The 19211-nt window shown below is 36.1% G+C and overlaps 1 protein-coding gene across 2 annotated transcripts in view; it reads right to left on the bottom strand.

Moving 5' to 3' along the window:
• Positions 1–19211, bottom strand: part of LOC108345618 (two pore calcium channel protein 1B) — a 37767-nt gene that overhangs the window by 13136 nt on the left and 5420 nt on the right. For both annotated transcript variants that reach the window (XM_017584245.2, XM_017584246.2), the window contains 11 exons: positions 18171–18301; positions 17486–17546; positions 17127–17293; positions 16908–17013; positions 16639–16716; positions 15862–15923; positions 11508–11580; positions 11355–11420; positions 11127–11267; positions 2028–2085; positions 503–610 (listed from right to left, as the gene is read on the bottom strand). In XM_017584245.2, the coding sequence (XP_017439734.1) occupies positions 503–610; positions 2028–2085; positions 11127–11267; positions 11355–11420; positions 11508–11580; positions 15862–15923; positions 16639–16716; positions 16908–17013; positions 17127–17293; positions 17486–17546; positions 18171–18301 (1051 nt within the window). The remainder of the gene's footprint in view (positions 1–502; positions 611–2027; positions 2086–11126; positions 11268–11354; positions 11421–11507; positions 11581–15861; positions 15924–16638; positions 16717–16907; positions 17014–17126; positions 17294–17485; positions 17547–18170; positions 18302–19211) is intronic.

The raw sequence follows: 19211 nt of genomic DNA, 5'->3' as shown, positions 1-19211 counted from the left end.
TGTTGATATATTGATGTAGTTTTTGAAATATCATTAAATAATGAAAAAATTAATAAAATTAAACCAAATTATCTTACTGTTTGTCTGAACAAGTTTCTCTATAAGCCCTTCCAGGAGAGAAAAATAAGAAGAAAAATATGGATCTGACTACTGTGAGCTAAAATTAGTTTATGCATAAGTTAAAATAAAAAAATATTGGAGAAGCTGCATAAGAGAGCTTCTACAAATTAGCTGATGCATAAGTTAATTTTTGATTTATGGAGAAGCTAATTTCAATTTTTCTTTTAGAAGGAGCTTATGGATAAATTTGTTCAAACAGACCCCTCAATCTAATCCAAACTACTTTTAATCTGATTGAATTGGATTGAATTTGGTTTTGTATTTCAACAGAACCAAACTAAACTGGGATATCTCCTTCTCATGGTAAAGAAAAAGAACAAATTCTATGCATTCAACCACATGTTTAAAGAGCAAAAAGTATTCAAGCACCATAATAAGTTACCAATTATCACCGTGATAACAAAATCAAAGCGATTTTGACCATCCCGCCAGTAGTTCTCAAATCCGTATGCATAAACCTTTAAAAGCATTTCTACTACATATATCCACCCTGAAAGAAAGCAAGGAATGATCATATGAGAAAGCAAAAGCATAACATTTTGTGCATTACAATAAAATAGAATGCACCAAAGCAAAATAAAGAATCCCCAAAGTTGTCAACAGTATTTGAACCAACAATAATAAAAGGGATACCACATTCCCATAACTGATTTTATTTCTCGTGCACTGAGCACAGATAAATATATAAAATCAAGCTATAGCCTAAAATTCTGTGCTACAATTATTTGTTCATGCAAGCACAAAAGCATGTCATGTAAAACTGAATAAAATAGAAGAAAATAAAAATCTCAGCAAAAGCTAATCCCTATGAGATGCATTCTCATAGAAAGTATCTTACAAAATAAAATAAGTGAGATTCACTCAGTTCTTTTTTCTTAAAAACATGCTGCCTGAATAAAAAGTTTTAGTTTACTTAGAACCCAAAAAAAACAAGAATTCTTAGTATTTATTCTCATAGAAAACAACTATTAAAAAATTATAACTTGATAAACAAGATAGAGACAAACTCACTTACGCTAATTCTTTTTTCTTAGAAGTATGCTGTCTGAATAAACAAATTTTATTTTTGTTAAAACCCAAAGAAAAAAGAATTCTTATTATTTAATGTCATAAAAAGCAACTATTAAAAACTTATAACTTTTCTTGATACACAAAAACAGAGACAGAGATTATTTACTTGTGGTTTACTTTCATATCCAATATTTTTGTTGGTTAATCTCTTTAGATTATACTTTAAATATTGTTGTAATTTAAAAGGTTAATTTAAGAAATTATTTTAGTTTAGTTAGAGAGATTTGTTTTATGTAGTTTTCAAGGTAATTTGACCTTGGAATGCTCATTCTGCCGTAGAAGGGCTTTTCTTTTAACAATTATTTCTAAATACCAGTTATCCCTTTTCCATCAGCACCTCAGAGACCCATATCTCTTTCAACCACCTTTACTACTATTCCTAACTTTTTTTTTTCTCACATTGTCTCGTATTTTTTCAAAATAAATAATATCAAAATCAACCAATCTATACCAGAAATTACAATTTCTATCAATCAAAGAAATTTGGAATTCTTTATTTTCTCTTGTCTGTTTTTAACCCTGCAATATTGAAAAATTAATGTAAACTATACTGAATATCCTGGCTCTAAAACATCTCCTGGCCATAATATATAAATCTTACTTAAACATTCAAAATAATATAGTATATTCTTTTACATTTAAAACCAAACCACCACTGCATACGAAGATAGTGAAGCAGAGGATTTGAGTCGGGGGAGCTTAACTACTCAATTCAAGCTATCTAAAAGGGTATTTTTTTGCTTTAAAAAATCAGCAGCATCTTGTATCGTACAAAGAAGGACTTCACTGCAAGATCAAAGAAATGACAACTAAATACACAGTTTAGATGTCCTTACCAAAAATGAACTCAACCACTTGCCACACCTTTTGACCAGAATTGTTTTCTATATCAAGCTGCAATGTGAATTAATACAAAATTTGAATAAGTAACAACAAACACATCAGAAAAACTGTTTCTGATAATATTTATAGAAGAGCAATTGCTCTTAAATAGAATACAAAAACCTTAGTAACGGAAGATCCTAATGTATGATAGACACAATCTATCCCTATAATTCAAGATCATGATGTTGTACAATAAATTAAAGTATACTTGCAGCCTATTAACCCTCCTAATTATAGAATGTAATTAAATCTCCTAATTCTGTAATTAAAATTTGTTGGAGATCCTACGTCTTCTATGAATAAGGTTAGAATACAACATATAAGTGGAATGCAATCCTCATTCTAGAAGCTAGTTTTGTGAGGTTAAATTATGCGTGAACTCACTTACTAAGATGGTATCTCTGGAAATTAGGTTAAATGGAAATTGATATCTTTATTACAAAGAGATCATACAAGATATATATGGGAGACCTAAGCTATTTTAGGAAATATAATAACTATATTCTATTCTAAAATCCCTTGATTTATGGGATTGTCCCTATTTATTCAAATCTGTACCGATTACAATAAAATATATACTTGTTATGAAATACACAAATTTCCTAATTTATTCTTTCCTAAAATACTATTTGATTTCCCACACTCCCCCTCAAGCTGGTGAATAGATGTTTTCCATTCCCAGCTTGGATACAATCTTCTCAAAATTGTGGCAGCCCAGCCCCTTGGTAAGAATGTCTGCAATTTGATCTTGAGAGGACACATGTGGAGTGCATATCAAGCCACTATCAAGCTTTTCTTTGATGAAGTGTCTGTCTACTTCAATATGCTTTGTTCTATCATGCTGTACTGGGTTGTGGGCTATGCTGATTGCTGACTTATTATCACAATAGAGCTTCATAGGTTCTTCCCATTTTATCCTCAAGTCTTCTAAGATGATTTTAAGCCATAGCAACTCACATATACCTTGTGCCATGGCTCGGAATTCCGCTTCAGCACTGGACCGAGCCACTACACCCTGCTTTTTGCTTCTCCAAGTCACAAGATTTCCTCCAAGAAAGGTGCAATATCCTGTAGTTGACCTCCTATCCACAATTGACCCTGCATAATCAACATCAGTATAGGCTTCAAGCTTCACATTACCATTCCTTTTGAATAGAATCCCTCTTCCTAGAGTTCCTTTAAGGTACTATAAAATTCTGTGGGCAGCTTGTAAATGGGTCTCCTTTGGGCTATGCATAAATTGGCTAATTAAATTCACTGCATAGGCAATATCTGGCCTGGTATGAGACAAATATATAAGTTTGCCCACTAATCGCTGGTACATCTCTTTTTCAACAGCAACGTCTTCTGCATTTCCAAGCTTTATGTTTGGTTCTAATGGGGTACTAGCAGGTTTGCACGCTGCCTTGCCAGTTTCCTTGAGCAAATCAGTGATATACTTCTGCTGGGACATAAATATCCCTTTCTTGGAGTGGGCAACTTCAATTCCCAAAAAATATTTTAGTTTTCCCAAGGTCTTGATCTCAAATTCCTTGCCCAAGCATTGGCTCAACAATCGCTGCTCTTCTTTATCATCTCCAGTTAATATTATGTCATCCACATACACCAATAATATTGTTACTCCCCCTGACTTGGAATGTTTAAAGAACAAAGTATGGTCCCCTTGGCTTTGTTTGTAACCTAGACCTGTCATAACTTTAGTAAACCTGCCAAACCATGCACGGGGGGACTGTTTTAGCCCATATAATGCCTTTTTCAGCTTGCAAACAGTGTTGGTAACAACGTCTCTACCGTATCCCGGAGGTATCTCCATATAAATTTCTTCTTCAAGGTCTCCATGTAGGAAAGCATTCTTAACATCAAATTGTTCCAAGTTCCAGCCATAATTGGCAGCAAGAGACAATATCACCCTAACTGTGTTCATTTTGGCAACCGGAGCAAAGGTCTCCAAATAATCAACTCCATAGGTTTGGGTGAACCCTTTGGCAACTAGTCTTGCCTTATATCTCTCAATTGATCCATCAGCCTTGTATTTCACTGTATAAACCCACTTACATCCAACTGGCCTCTTTCCTATTGGTAAGGTGACTAACTCCCAGGTGTTGTTCTTCTCTAACGCCTCCATCTCTACATCCATGGCTTGCCTCCATTTTCTGTCAGACAATGCCTCAAATAGGGTATTAGGTAGGAGTGTAGTGTTTAGGTTTACTAGGAAGGCTTTATGGGTAGGAGAGAAATTTTCAAAGGACAGGTAATTTGAGAGAGGGTAGAGTGGTTGTTTGGTGCATTTTCTTGGCCCTTTTCTAATGGCAATTGGGAGGTCAAGATCATTTTGGGTTTCAATTTCAAGATCATTTTGGGTTTCAATTTCAGCCTGCACAGCTGGAGAAAAAATTGTTACCTCTTTTTGTGGATTTGAGTTGGATTCTTGAACATTGCTTGATCCTGGAATGGCCTTAGTCTTCCTTGAGTATACCAGCTTCTTACCAAATTTTCCAGCTTCAACATCTCCTTGATCAGCTTCACAATTAATTTCACTTTCTTGACCTATTTCACTTGGTACAGCTTCAATTTGATCTAGTTTAGGTTCAAATATCAGGTCTGGAAGAATGGGAAAACCAGAATTACTACTTTCCTTATCTTCCCTGAAACTCTCCCCCGGAAGATAAGGTTGATGGAAATAGCCCTCTTGTTCATTGAAGGTAACATCCCTAGACACAAAGAATTTTTTGGATGGGGGGTGGTAGCATTTATACCCTTTCTGAGTGAGTGAGTAACCAACAAAGACACACTTTAAGGCTCTAGGATCAAGTTTCCCCCTGTCTGTATTATGAATATGGACATATGAGATGCACCCAAAAACTCTTGGTTTAAGATTATTTGTAGTGGATAGGTTTGGATAGAAAGACGACAAAGCTTCCATAGGGCTTTTTGATCCTAAGACTCTACAGGGTAGTCTATTGATAAGGTGTGTTGCTGTAAGAACAGCTTCCCCCCAGAGATTTTTTGGAACACTATTTTGGAACAACAATGCCCGAGTCTGATTTAATAGATGCCCATTTTTTCTTTCTGCGACCCCATTCTGCTGTGGTGTTTTGACACAAGAGGACTCATGAATTATACCTTCTTTTTGACAAAAAGAATTAAGGACATGATTGAAGTAATCTTTGGCATTATCTGACCTAAGCCTCTTAATATTAACACCAAACTGACCTTTTATCAGGGAGTGGAAGTTTAGGAAGACAGAACTGACTTCTGATTTTTGTTTAAGTAGGAAAACCCAAGTGACCCTTGTACAATCATCTATAAAGGTGACAAACCATTGAGTACCAGACACATTTGAAACATTAGAAGGTCCCCATACATCAGTATGAACAAGATAAAAGGGGAAATTGCTAATTTTATTACTTATTGGAAAAGATACACGCTTGTGCTTAGCAAGTTCACACACCTCACAATGAAGACTCTCAACATCTAACTTTGTAAACAGAGAGGGAAACATAATTTTGATCACTCCAAAGGAGGGATGTCCCAACCGACAATGATAAAGCATGATTTTTTCTCTGTTGGTCATCAAAGATTCAGATATGAAGGAATGAGAGATTCTGTTTTTGTTGGACAGATTTGGATCTTCAAGATAATAAAGGCCATTCCATTCTCTAGCATGTCCAATCATCCTCCCCGAATCCTTGTCCTGAAATACACAATGATCGTTGTAAAAAACAACCTTACATGACAAATCCTTTATAAGTTTTTGTATAGAGACTAGGTTGGTGGACAGCTTTGGGACATGGAGAACATCTTTTAAGGTTATTAAAGAATTGATTTGGATATTTCCTTGACCAGCTGCAGTTATAAGGGTTCCATCTGCTGTGGCAATTTTCTTGTTGCTGCGACATGGGGAATATGTGGAGAAGTGTTTGGCTAATGGTGTCATGTGGTCTGTGGCTCCAGAGTCCAATATCCAGTAATTGTTAAAGGGTGTATCTGAGACATTTAATCCAAAAGAAAGTGGAAACTTACCTGAATATGCCAAAGAACACACACCTGTAGGTTTTTCCAGCTTACTAAGAAAGGTTCTCACCCTTTCTATCTCCTCTTGATTAAGATGGGCAGCAGCTTCTGGATTATTACCTTCATTTGTTCCAGCAGCAACATAAACTTGTCCTCCTTTCCTTGAGGGGCCTCCTATGTGTCCCCCTTCTCGATCTCGATTTAAAGGCTTCCCATGCAACTTCCAGCACTTCTCTCGGGTATGACGAGGCTTATTGCAGTAGGTACACCAGAGACCATCACCTTTCTTCTCCACATTTGCTGATCCTCCTTTCTTCTGTTCGGCTACCATGGCCAACGTCTGTTCTCCTTTATGGTCAGCCACCATTGCTGAGTTCTCTACTACTGCTGGACTCTCCAACATGAGACCCCTTCTGCTTTCTTCACTTCTCACAATAGCCACCACTTCATTGAAGCATGGTACCTTTTGCTTCCCCAATATTTGAATCCTAACTTGATCAAATTCAGGATTCAAACCAACAAGGAAATCATAAACTCTGTCTTGTTCGATATATTCCTTGAGAAGTGCTGAATCTTCAGTACATTTGGCTTTTATGACTCTATAATGGTCTAGCTTCATCCATAATGATTTCAACTGATTGGCATATTCTGTAACAGTCTTGTTCCCTTGTTTTGCTGCCAAAGTTTTCACCTTTACGTCATATACTTGAGCAGCATCTTTGGCTTTAGAGTAGGTTTGCTCTACAGCATCCCAAATCTCTTTTGCCGAATTAAGGAACATGCATGTGTCGCTGATTTCTGGAATCATTGAATTCCACAGCCACGCCATGATCATTGAATCTTCCTCATCCCATGTAGTAAACTTGGGATCCTCCTGTTTGGGTCCAGACTCCATCAGGTGACTCAACTTCCCCTTTCCCTTCAGCACTGTACGAACAAGTTGGGCCCACTTCAAATAATTTCTTCCATTGAGTCGATATGCAGAATGGATATTCTGCAGTTCTCCAGGAAGCTGGGAATGGGAATTCCCTGTTTCTGGAGTTGGGTTCACAACTTCCTCTTCCCTTGACATCATAGCAAGAAGATGGCTGAGCGGAAAAAAGGAAAGGCTGTGCAATTAAGGCACAGAGAAGACAGCAGCAACAGAAGATTGAGCGATAGAGAAGGTTGCAATAGCAAGGGAAAAAAATGTAATGAATATAGGAAAAGATGCACCAGCAATGCAGGCTGCCGTCTTAGGGTTAAGAGAGATGCAACAGCAATGCAGGCTGCCGTCTTAGGGTTAAGAAAAATGCAGAGCAATGCAGGCTGCCGTCTTAGGGTTTACAATGCGCAGACAGAGCTTCCTAGATCGGAAGCTCTGATACCATCTGGAAATTAGGTTAAATGGAAATTGATATCTTTATTACAAAGAGATCATACAAGATATATACGGGAGACCTAAGCTATTTTAGGAAATATAATAACTATATTCTATTCTAGAATCCCTTGATTTATGGGATTGTCCCTATTTATTCAAATCTGTATCGATTACAATAAAATATATACTTGTTATGAAATACACAAATTTCCTAATTTATTCTTTCCTAAAATACTATTTGATTTCCCACAGTATCAATTTGGAATATTCCTCAATGCGAGGAGGTGTGTTAAAAATCTCATATCGACTAGGAATAAGGTTAGATTATAATATATAAGTGGAATGTAATTCTCATCTACAAGTCTGTTTTGTGGTGTAAATGAAGGGATTATGACAATACATAAGCTAGGAGTAACAAGTTGAGGACCTTACAGACATGGCACATGTTCAAATACATATCACCAAAGAAAACTCTGGAATATAATATAATATAATATCATACTTCAAAATCACAAAGAACAAGGTGCATTTTTGTTCATCTGTTTAGATTGTAATTATCTTTGATAAACATACCCAGACAACATTTATAAAGTTTACTGAAACAATCAATTATCTAGGTTGGAGAGTCCATATCATCTACCATCACTAAACGGCTTGAACTTCTCATTCCAGATCTTGTTTCGTGGATGATGCAACTATTATGAGGGAGATTGTCTAATAATATAGAATAGATAGGACCTACTCACCTTACAATTTACTTTTACCAAAAGAGTTGAGACTCACTTTTTAAAAAAAAAAACATGTGACCTCCCCTTTTTGTGCTTGAAAGTACAGGGGAAAGGTGCTTTTTTTTTAGCAATACAGGTTGGTCCTTCCAATGTGACATTAACATTTAAATCACACATTTAATATGACGGTGTTGGATAATTTATAAAAGAACATAACATTTATTTTTAGCATGAAAAGTTTGTGAGACTGTCTTATTGATCTTTGCATAACCTTAAATTCTTAATATAAGAAAATGTCGAATAATATCTTCATTATTTCTAATAGAGTAACTTAGGATATCTTAAAGTGTTGCTGATAGGATGTAAGGTAGGGGGTAATGATAAGGGTTGAAAAGTGTAGGAGAGGAGAAGAAAGGCAGGGGGAAGTGAGGCCGAACGGTATTAACCGTTAAAGTACCGAACAGTGAAGGACCGAACGGTTAAGGAAGTGGGGGAAGGAGCCGATCGGTTGAACAATGGAAATGTTGTGTCTCGGTTTGGGAAGGTTTCTGTTATAAGGGGGAGAGGGTCAAAGCCGCTATAAATAGATCTCCTGTAACTCTATTTTGGATATTGAGTGAATTCTTTGTAAAGACAAGCTTTGGTCTAAGGAGGGAGGTTAAGCTCTCGTAGAACGATATACTTGTACATTGATTCATTGGTTAATACAAACCCAAATTCTTTCTGTTTTGTTTCTTGTGATTGTGTTTGTGAGAGTGTTCTAGAGGTTTCTTTTCCCAGAAACCTAACAATTGGTCCGACCTGTCGGATCAAGGAGTGCTACAGGATCCAATTGGGGAAATTGAATGTCATGGAGGGAAGAATGAATGCAGTGGAAGGGAAACTGGCGGCGGCGCACAAAGATTTACAAGAATTGATGAGGATGATGGGAACGCGAGCCAGACAAATAGTTGGAAATTCGGATGGAAGCCAGGGATCTGTCAACGGAAGAGGGGAGGACCGGTGAGAGGAAGAGGAAGGTGCGAGAGGGGATGAATGCCATGAAGTGCAACCCAGCTGGAAGAGGAGAGTAGATTTACCCTTTTCGAAGGGCTTGATCCACTGAACTGGATAAATCAGGCCGAGAAATTCTTTGAAATCCAAGGGGTGACGAAATCAGAGAAAGTGCAGTTGGCATACATTAGTATGGAGGGTAGCGCCAGTTATTGGTTCAAATTTTGGAAAGAAAAGGCCAAGAATCATTCTTGGGAAGGCCTAAAAGAAGCGATGATCTACAGGTTTGGAGGCAAGAATAGGGGTGGCATTTTCGAGAGGCTGGTGGCGATAAAACAAGTGGGTACTATGGAAGACTATGTGCACGACTTTGAAGTATTGGTGGGACAGACCAAGGGAATTTCAGATGAACAATTGTTGGGTTACTTCCTTGCGGGGTAACAGGAGGATCTCAGGTGCCAAGTAAGACCACATGATCCTCAAGAATTAATGGCAGCCATAAGGATAGCAAAAGATATGGAAGAGGCGCAACGCGGTGCAAAGGCGGGACGTTGGACTACGACCAAGAATCAATCGTCGTGGGAATGCCCGACAGGAGGAGGAGGAACTGTGACGAGAACCGAACCAAATCGAAATAACCAGAACCGTGCGGGAGTTTCAGAGAGTGTGGGCTCAGTGAGGAAGGAAGGGAACAATGGTAGCGAGGCGTCGAAGGGTGGAAACACGGTGGAAAGTGAAAATAGGGGGAGGAACGCGTGGTATATGCCATACCCCGAGTTCTTGAAACGGAGAGAAGAAGGACGATGCTTTAGATGCGGCAACCCGTTCGGTCCAGGACACCACTGTCCGGAGAGGAGTTTGAGGGTGGTGCTATTGGTGGAGGACGAGGAGGAAGACGTTGGAGGGGAAATGGCCGAGATTGATCAGAAGCAGATGGACCATCATTTTGGCCACAGAGTTTGGATAGAATCCAGGAAGAATGGAAGACATGGGAGGAGGATTTGCCACCACCCAAACCTCCCGACCTGAATTGGAGGATAGCAGCCAGTGGGTACCCTTCATATGATAACACGATGATGAAGAGGAGCCTGAAGATCACGTTTCATGGTTCCAACCTTGAGGACAAGGTTGTTTTGCGACGGGGAGTAATGATAGGATGTAAGGTAGGGGGTAATGATAAGGGTTGAAAAGTGTAGGAGAGGAGGAGAAAGGCAGGGGGAAGTAAGGTTGAACGGTATTAACCGTTAAAGTACCGAATGGTGAAGGACCAAACGGTTAAGGGAGTGGAGGAAGGAGTTGATCGGTTGAACAATGGAAATGTTGTGTCTCGGTTTGGGAAGGTTTCTGTTATAAGGGGGAGAGGGTCAGAACCGCTATAAATAGAGCTCCTGTACATCGATTCTTTGGTTAATACAAACTCATATTCTTTCTGTTTTGTTTCTTACAATTGTGTTTGTGAGAGTGTTCTAGAGGTTTCTTTTCCAGAAACCTAATAGTTGCTTATGATTTAGTTTTCATAATACCAATTACTAATTATTTAGGATTATGATCTAATATAAATAAAACAAGACTTAGTACTTTGCAAACCAATATCACATCAAGTTTTTATCAATTGTAGAGTGTTTAATCTTTATTACACCCTCTTTTGTATCTATAACTACTCTGAAGTCAAATTGAGTGTAGTTTTTGAAACGAGGATGGCATAAATGTTAGGAACTAACATCTCAGACTCTAAAACCCAAAATCTCATGAGTGCATAACGAATTCATTAAACCTCATTCTTACATGTTTTGTAATAAAAATAGCACCTACAAACAACATTATTGAAAAATGCAAGTATATCTAGCATGTCACATCACATAAAATGAAATTACAGGCTGTGGTTAGCATGAATTAATAAATTACTTAGCACGGAAATCTGCTAATAAATATTTTCATTGAAAAATATGCCATACCGTTGTCTCAATAATAACTGCAACCAGATTTACTATAAGAATGAAGGACACTATGTATCCAAACATAGCACTCTTTACAAATTCTTTCAATGTCTTTGAGCTGGGCCAATCGTAGAATGCTAAATACTCAAAGTAAGACATCTGCAACCATATTGCAAAGTATCATAGGTGTTACAACAAGTACACTTAAACTTCAAGATGTTTTAAATTTGGAGTCTTAGAACTTACAACATCTTCCTTCTGAAATTTTAAAGCAATTGCATTGCAAATATCAGCAAATTCATCCTTGTTGATCTGAAAGTAAAAAACGCATTTACATCAAAACATGCATCTACACAAATGTGCATAGAAGATAACCAAACTCAAAACAACAAATTTTACCTTTATATCATGACTATCATCCAGCTCATCAAATATCAGCTCAAATTCTTCACTGGAGATTTTTGGCAAAGTCCTAATGAAAACAAAATTTATGCTTCAACCTTCATAAAGCAAAAGATAGACTATGGGAAACTACAAGTTTAGAATTTAAAAGGCTTAAATGCTTACTTCGTCCCCATGTTAAAAGGTGAATTTTTGTTTAGTATCCGGTTTTAAAAATAAAGACATTGGGTCCCTATGTTATGAAAAGTATATGAATAAGGTCCACAACGAAAGAACAAGTTCAACAAATCATCAAAGAAAAAGCTGAACAAGAGAGAGAAAAAGCAGGACAACAGAAGAGAGAAGAGAAAAAGTATGGCCACATCAGTATGGACTTAACGTCGTTGTTGTCAACTTAACGGACAGGACCTTATTCATATACTTTTCATAACATAGGGACTCAATGTCTTCATTTTTAAAACCGGGTACTAAATAGAAATTCACCTCTTAACACGAGGACAAAGTAAGCATTTAAGCCAATTTAAAAAGTCCTTCTTGTGTCAAAATAATGTAGTGCCAGTTTATCGAGAAAACAAAATAGAAGCCTTAGTGAAAATCCATTAGCAACAATAATATGAACAAATGTACAGAAAGCCAAACAAGTGGCTTACTTAGTAACTCCTTAAATTTCATGAGCAATATTGTGAAGCTTCAAATTGAAGCATAGCAAGCAATACATCACTTAGGGTGTGTTTGTTTCTAAAGAAGAATTTGTAGCGGTGGATTTGAGAGGACAGTTCATGAAGGTTTGTGAATAATGTGATAAATTTGATAGATTAAAAAAAATGTTTTAATTGTTAATATTAGAAGATTACCATTTTAACCTTGGTTGTAAAAGTAAGTTAAAATAAAATATAATAAGTGTAAATTACGTTAAAATGAAATGTAAGTTTGTTAGGAACCGAGAATTGAAAAGAGAAAGAAGAGTAATATTCTTTATTGTATAGACTGAAAAGAACACAAAAAAATAGGAGAGCACTCTCTCCTCCAAGGGTTTCCCCTTCACAAAGAGTTAAAGCTCAATCTACAAAATTATCCCCAAAAATCCCTTGCATACCAGGACTCCCCAACTATATAAAGGAAACCTCACTCACCCTAACAACCTAACTCACAACTACTTTTTGATTTGTTTCCTCACATTATGTCCTATCATTACATACCGTTGCAGAACAACCTTATCCTCAAGGTTGGAACAGTGAAGCTTGATCCCATGGCAATGTGATATTGTCTTATCATCGGAAGGGAACCCACTGGCTACTGCCTGCAATTTCAGATCTGGAGACTTGGGTGTTGGTAGATATGAGAGTGGTTTTGTATACCAGATTCTGAACCCAGTAATTTGGAATCCCAAGATTCCAATGTCATTGATGTTCCAATCATTATTACAACTAAGTTCAACCATGAATTCTTATTCATATTACGTAAATCTGATTTTGGGAAAAATTGTTGCTTGGCTGTATGTTCACCTTCCACTCTCTTTATTGTTGCATCCCCTTCATCCTCCACCATACTATATTTTTCTGTTACAAATTTTTCCTTCTTATTTGGTTTTCTCTTCCCTACAGAGGGTGTGATTCTTCACTGTTGGCCTTTCTCCCACAATTAGAGCAATTTGCAAATCTTTGATCAAGTCTTTTAGATCCTGTTGTGGCAACCGATTGTGAATGTTAGATTGCAGCCCTGCAAAGAAATGTCCCTGCAATTGATCTTCTAGTGTTTTATTTGCTTATGACACCAATATCTTGAATTCTTGGATGAATTTTTCCCCACTCGCAATCCATATTACTGCTGCCAAACTCTCAAGTAAAACTCTTTGAGCATTTCCACAAGCCGTAGGTGCCAAGAAATCAAACTCACCCTTCTCAAGAATGCCAATATCTTTATGGATATTCTTAAATTTAGAAGGAATAGAATTCTTTCTTATATACTTTTAAGAGGTTATTAACCCCTATATAACTACATGAGTCTGCAGCATATTTTAGGAAATATGGACTGCTAATTCTAAGGGATAGATCCCTGTGATTACGGGATCAATCAAACATAAATGAACCTAATAAAAGCAGCACATAAATACAGCACATCAAACATAAATGAACCTAAAATACACCATGCCAATCTCTATCACGTCAATCACGGTTTCTGACAGATATAAAGAATATCCATGTCCCATAAACCATCATGTTGCATACTATTACTAGGCGGCACATCAATAGCATAACAAAAATCACTCCTATTGTTGTTTCCAACTTCAAATTCTTGAATGTAATCTTCCACCCTTTCTTGTTTAATTGTTGCCCATTTTCCAACAATGGCGCTCTGTTTTCTACCCGCACACTTTTCAAAAATGGTGCTACATTCTCTGACCCTGAAACTCCTACAGAGGGCTTTAGAAATATCTTCCCAAGAAAGGTTCTTGGATTTTTGTTGCCAGGTCTTGAACCCTTGGACTGCATTTTCTTCCATGTTATTTACTGTTGGGTGTACCTTTATTGATCCTTTGATGTTCTAAACTTCAAAACCATCTGTTACCCTTGTTGTTTGACCTTGGGTGTCATTCCCTTCAAATATGGACAACTACACTCCTTCAACCCACGGGAAAAGTGGTTCTTCCTCACCATTCCTAGTTCCATTATTGTCAATGGTATCCTCTTCTCTTTTCTCCGACCAATTGATTGAATTCTCTCCTTCATCTAAGGGTTTCTTTGCTTTCTTGATGTCTTGTAGACTATTTTTCCCAGCATCCCCATCTTTACCTCTTTCTTTCCCAATCTGTCTCCATTAACCAACCCCTGACTTCCTTCAGAACTCCTATACTGGTTCCTGGCTCTCCGCCCTAGAGCTTTAGTCATTTCTTTGAGTTCTTGATGAATTTCCCTGGTTTCCTCCCTTAGCTCCTCCACTGCTCTTTCTAACTTGCTGACTCTTCCTTCCATTTCTTTCTCCCTTCAATGATCCAACAGATCGGACCAATTTTGTTACAAACCCAGAATTGAAGAGAAAAGGAAGAGTAATATTCTTTATTGTATAGACGGAAAATAACACAAAATATAATAGGACTCTCTTCTCCAAGGATTTCCCCTGCTAAAGCTCAATCTACAAAATTATCCCTAAAAGTCCCCTGCATACAAGGACCCCCACTATATAAAGGAAACCTCACTCACCCTAACAACCTAACTCATAACTACTTATTAATTTGTTTCCTCACATTATATCCTATCAGAGTTCTTAACTTAAAATTAAAAAAATTTAAAAATGATAAAGTTACATTGAAATAAAATAAGATTGGTAGAAATTAAGTTCAAATAAATTGTTAAATAAAAATGTTACTATTATTATTATTTTTCTTATTATTATGAAATGTGAGTTATCATTTAAAACGAGAAAATTAAAATTGAAAAAATTATATTAAATTAAAATAGATTTTGTATAAATTAAGTTGAAATAAAATGTTGCTGATTACTTTAAAAAGAATTAAGTAACAATTTGAATTGGTGAAATTATTTTAAATTGAGATGTAATTGTTTAAAAGCAAAAAGGCACACTGCAAAAGAGAGGGTTATTTCTGTAATTTAACATAAGTTGACGTGACTTTCTCCTCTATTCTCTTCACTCACTTGAGGACTCAAGGGAACTCAATCCTTCTAATCTGTTTGTGCAAATCACTCCATCCAAACAACTTTGCACCCACTTTTCTTTCCTCCGCTATAATACATCACTCCAAACAAACAACATTAGGGAGAGATCCTTAACAATTTTCTTTGATTGATATGAAGTGCTGTGTGAATGTGTTTCATCCAAGAGAGAGAAGAATAGGGAAAGGGAAATAAATATCAATATTAGGAAATAGTTGGGTAAAACATAGGGAAGATCTCTATCAATGAGTCAAGCGTTAACTACATCCAACCAAAAACCTTAAAATGTTAGATATATATGGGTCTTTGCCACGTATATGTTACTAAACATAATTCAATTACTCTTGGAGTTTATCCAGCCTTGGTCAATGTAAGATTTTAAATTCTTTGTCTAATAAAGATGAAAGAAATTGGTTGGATGAAAATAAGTGGATAAAGTGTAAGTAGATGGGAAATAAAGTGGAGATTAAAGGTGTTTCATTGAAGAGAACTGAAGAAGAGATGAGGAGAAATAGATGAGAAATGGTATAATGGGTGCCATTATTTTATAAAATATATGGATGACATGAAAATAAGGAAATATCAAAAGCAACCTGATTTTTTCAATACTATTGAGCAAGCAGAGAACAAATAATATGATAAATTGAAAGCATAATGAACATAGGGGAATAAAATAATACCTGTACTTGTTCAGCTCCTCAAAGAGCCTTATGCATTGATTTTTGTTGAGAGCTCCAATATTCTGCAACCACAACACCATCTCAAACACCGTTAGAATCAATAAAAATATGTAGCAAAGTCATAACAGAAATCTAATAAGAATCAACATAAAGATAATTTCATAATAAAAGATCAGATCAAGGAAAATTACATTACATACTCATACCAAAGAATGAAGTGTTTACTTAATACTCTTAGAAAGTGAGTTTTAAGCTTAACTAAACCTCATAAAACTAACTTGTGAATTGTCTCCATTTATATGTTATAATTTAATCATATATCTAATTGGTATCTCCAATATACCCTCTCATGTTGAGGACTAAACATTTTGACCATACAAATAAATATTTATAGGTGGTTTGTAGCAGTCGGATAACAGTTGATACAAATAGGACTAACAAACCTTGCAAGAACATACCCTAATACCATATTAGAAAGTAAGTTTTAGGCCAAAACTCAATCCCACAAAACTGACTTATACTGTGAAAAATGTTTCCACATATATACTATAGTTTGGTTATTTATCTATTTAATGTAGGATCTCCAACAAAAACAATGTTCTTTCCTAAGACTTTAGTAGTTGGATGAGACAGTCTAATTTAACACTACTCTTTAGTGTAAGCATGTAGGCATACTTGATCAATTTAATGGTAGAGAAATTAGAATTTTATCCAAGGTAGTTGAATCAAGATATACAAGTGTGAAAAATTAAACAAAGACATGAAAATTACACTTACAAGTGTATCTAAGAGATTAAAAGCTTTATCCAGCATAGTTCTTCTCAGAAGATCCTTTTCAAAGACTTGTTTCACAAGCTGCAGAAAAAGAATATTTGAGCATTCTAATTATTTGTATGAACATCCATCCTAGAGTACGTGATTAACATCAAAATTCTTATAATATATTCCAGGTTGGGCAATTAAAAGGAACAGGATCCACAGAGCTCCAATCCTTTCAAGTAACTTTATCATTAAATCTACATAAAGAGAGTATATGAACACATTACCTCACTCTTGAAACTATCATAGACAACGGCAAGGATAAGGTTTGTAACAAAGTAAACCCCCACCAGCACAAACAGTACAAAAAAGAGGCAGTACCAACGAGAAGACCTTAAAAACCAAAAATAAAAATTATGAGTGCTGATGATTGATGATTTCTCAAATTGAAAGGACCAAAGTCATCTAGCCAGGCAAATTAAAACTATAAAATTCAAAACTCTTACTTGTATGCAGGAACCCAAACATCTGGATTATTGGATGTGGTAAATAAAAGAAACATTTGATACAACGTAGCACCATATGAAGTGAATACTGTTTTCCCCTGTATTGTATCCTCAAAAAACACATATGCCACCCAACTAGCAAAAAGAAGAAACAGAAGTCCCAGCGCCTGCAATGCATGCAAATTTGACAAGGCACTCTCGAGTAAGAGTGTTGATTATGAAAAATTGAAATAATCCAAACGTAGCATTCATGTGTAACTCAATAGATTTTGAATGTAAAATGACATGCGTATTGTTGTCAGAATTGCAAACAGGAACGACAAAGAACAAGGCAAGGAGAAATATGAAAGTGAACTAACCAAAACATTTAAGTATGTGTCAAGCATCCCAAACAAGATAGTGATGGTTTCTCGTAGCTCCCTAACATCAAATTCAAATGCAGAATTTGACTGTCAAAAATAGGTTATAAAGGCTTTTTGCTGAATAATGAACAAAAAAGAATTCACATTGTAAGGCATGTGAACGATGGCAAGTAACCTCATGTCATAAATAATTAAATAACCTAAAGCTTAACTTGCCACCTCACACAAAGCATGTACAGAGCACAAGACAAACTCAATTTGACCTAAAAGTGTAGTTTAAAAAAAAGTGGTAACGATCAAACTGTTTTTGGTCTCCATGAAATAGAGATATCAGCTCTTGAATAAGCCTCCACGAAACAGCTGAAGTTTTTGTGTTGTTCATGTAAAAAATGCCCCTCCATTTTAGAAAATTAATTTTTCAGGCACAGGAATCCAATTGATATTAGAGAAAAAAAGGTTGACAGAGGAGATGAGAGATATGCTAAATTCTACTCAGTTCTTCTCTGTCCCTTCAATCATCTTCCCTTCTAGTCTTGCTCAAATAATAATAAACATAGTTACTGAATTTGAAATAGTAAAACAACGAATATTGAAAAGATCAAACACGAGTCCAAAGTTATAATCTACGACAGTATATTTACTCCAAAGGAACACAAACAAGTTGAGATAGGTCAGGCAATACCTAATGTTCAGAACAAAAAGAACCACTCTGATATAAGGTGCAATTCTGAAAGGTAGAAAATCAAAAGCCAGTGGAGACAAGTAAAAGGCATAGAGCAGCGTATCAACAACAAGAACTAATAGACAGAAAACCTGGAAATGCCAACAAAAAATTTATCAGTAAACTATAGAACCAGGCTTTGGATTAGATTTTATGAAGAATTAGGGAGAGCAATGTCAACCTTTTCAAAGGCCTTCTTACCCCATATCATCTACCTTCTGTTAACATATTTCAACTGTACTAAAGGTTTTAAAGTTGTCTGAAACTTCCACCTAGGAACCTTAATGATAGAAAAAACTCTCAACTAAAATATTTTATTTATGTTTGATTCAACTAGTTTGTCTTGCAAACCAAATTTCGTTAGAGAATCAGGATTCCTTGACTAATGCATATGGTAAATTTAACACCAATAACCAACCCATTCTTTAAATTGAGAAAGAAAACATCATATTGAGAAACAATTTGAAGTTTTGGAGTCCAGACACCAACTACAGTGCCATTGGCTGGGTTTGCACTGGTTTAATGTTGGCCCAAAACAACTGGTGATCTGGTCAGGATAGGGCTGACCCAAGATATGAAATCTACAAATTTAGAAATTATGTTTTAAAATGAGCATGTGTAAACAAACAAGCACACACACACACATAGAAAACCCTTGTGGTAACGTGATAGTGGGGCCACTAATCATATTACACATGACTCTAACAATTTCACAACCAAGCATTCTTGCACTTGGAATGACTCTATCAAGCTAGGTAATGGGCATAGGTATGTACATTTCACATATTGGGTCTACTGTTTTTCACAGCCCACACACAAGAACACAACCATTCTTAAGATATCATTTGCGCTCCAAGAATATCCAAAAATCTAATTAGTGTTTTACAATTTGCTAAAGACAACAATGTATATTTTGAGTTCCATTCTAATTTTTGTTATGTTAAAAATCAAGACCCAAAGCAGATCATTCTTAAAGGCACCCTTAAGGATGGATTATATGTT

Source organism: Vigna angularis, chromosome 8 (genome assembly GCF_016808095.1).
Source record: "Vigna angularis cultivar LongXiaoDou No.4 chromosome 8, ASM1680809v1, whole genome shotgun sequence".
Classification (NCBI taxonomy): Eukaryota; Viridiplantae; Streptophyta; class Magnoliopsida; order Fabales; family Fabaceae; genus Vigna; species Vigna angularis.
Note: the sequence above shows the minus strand (reverse complement) of the source record. Positions and strands in the feature narration are given on the sequence as shown.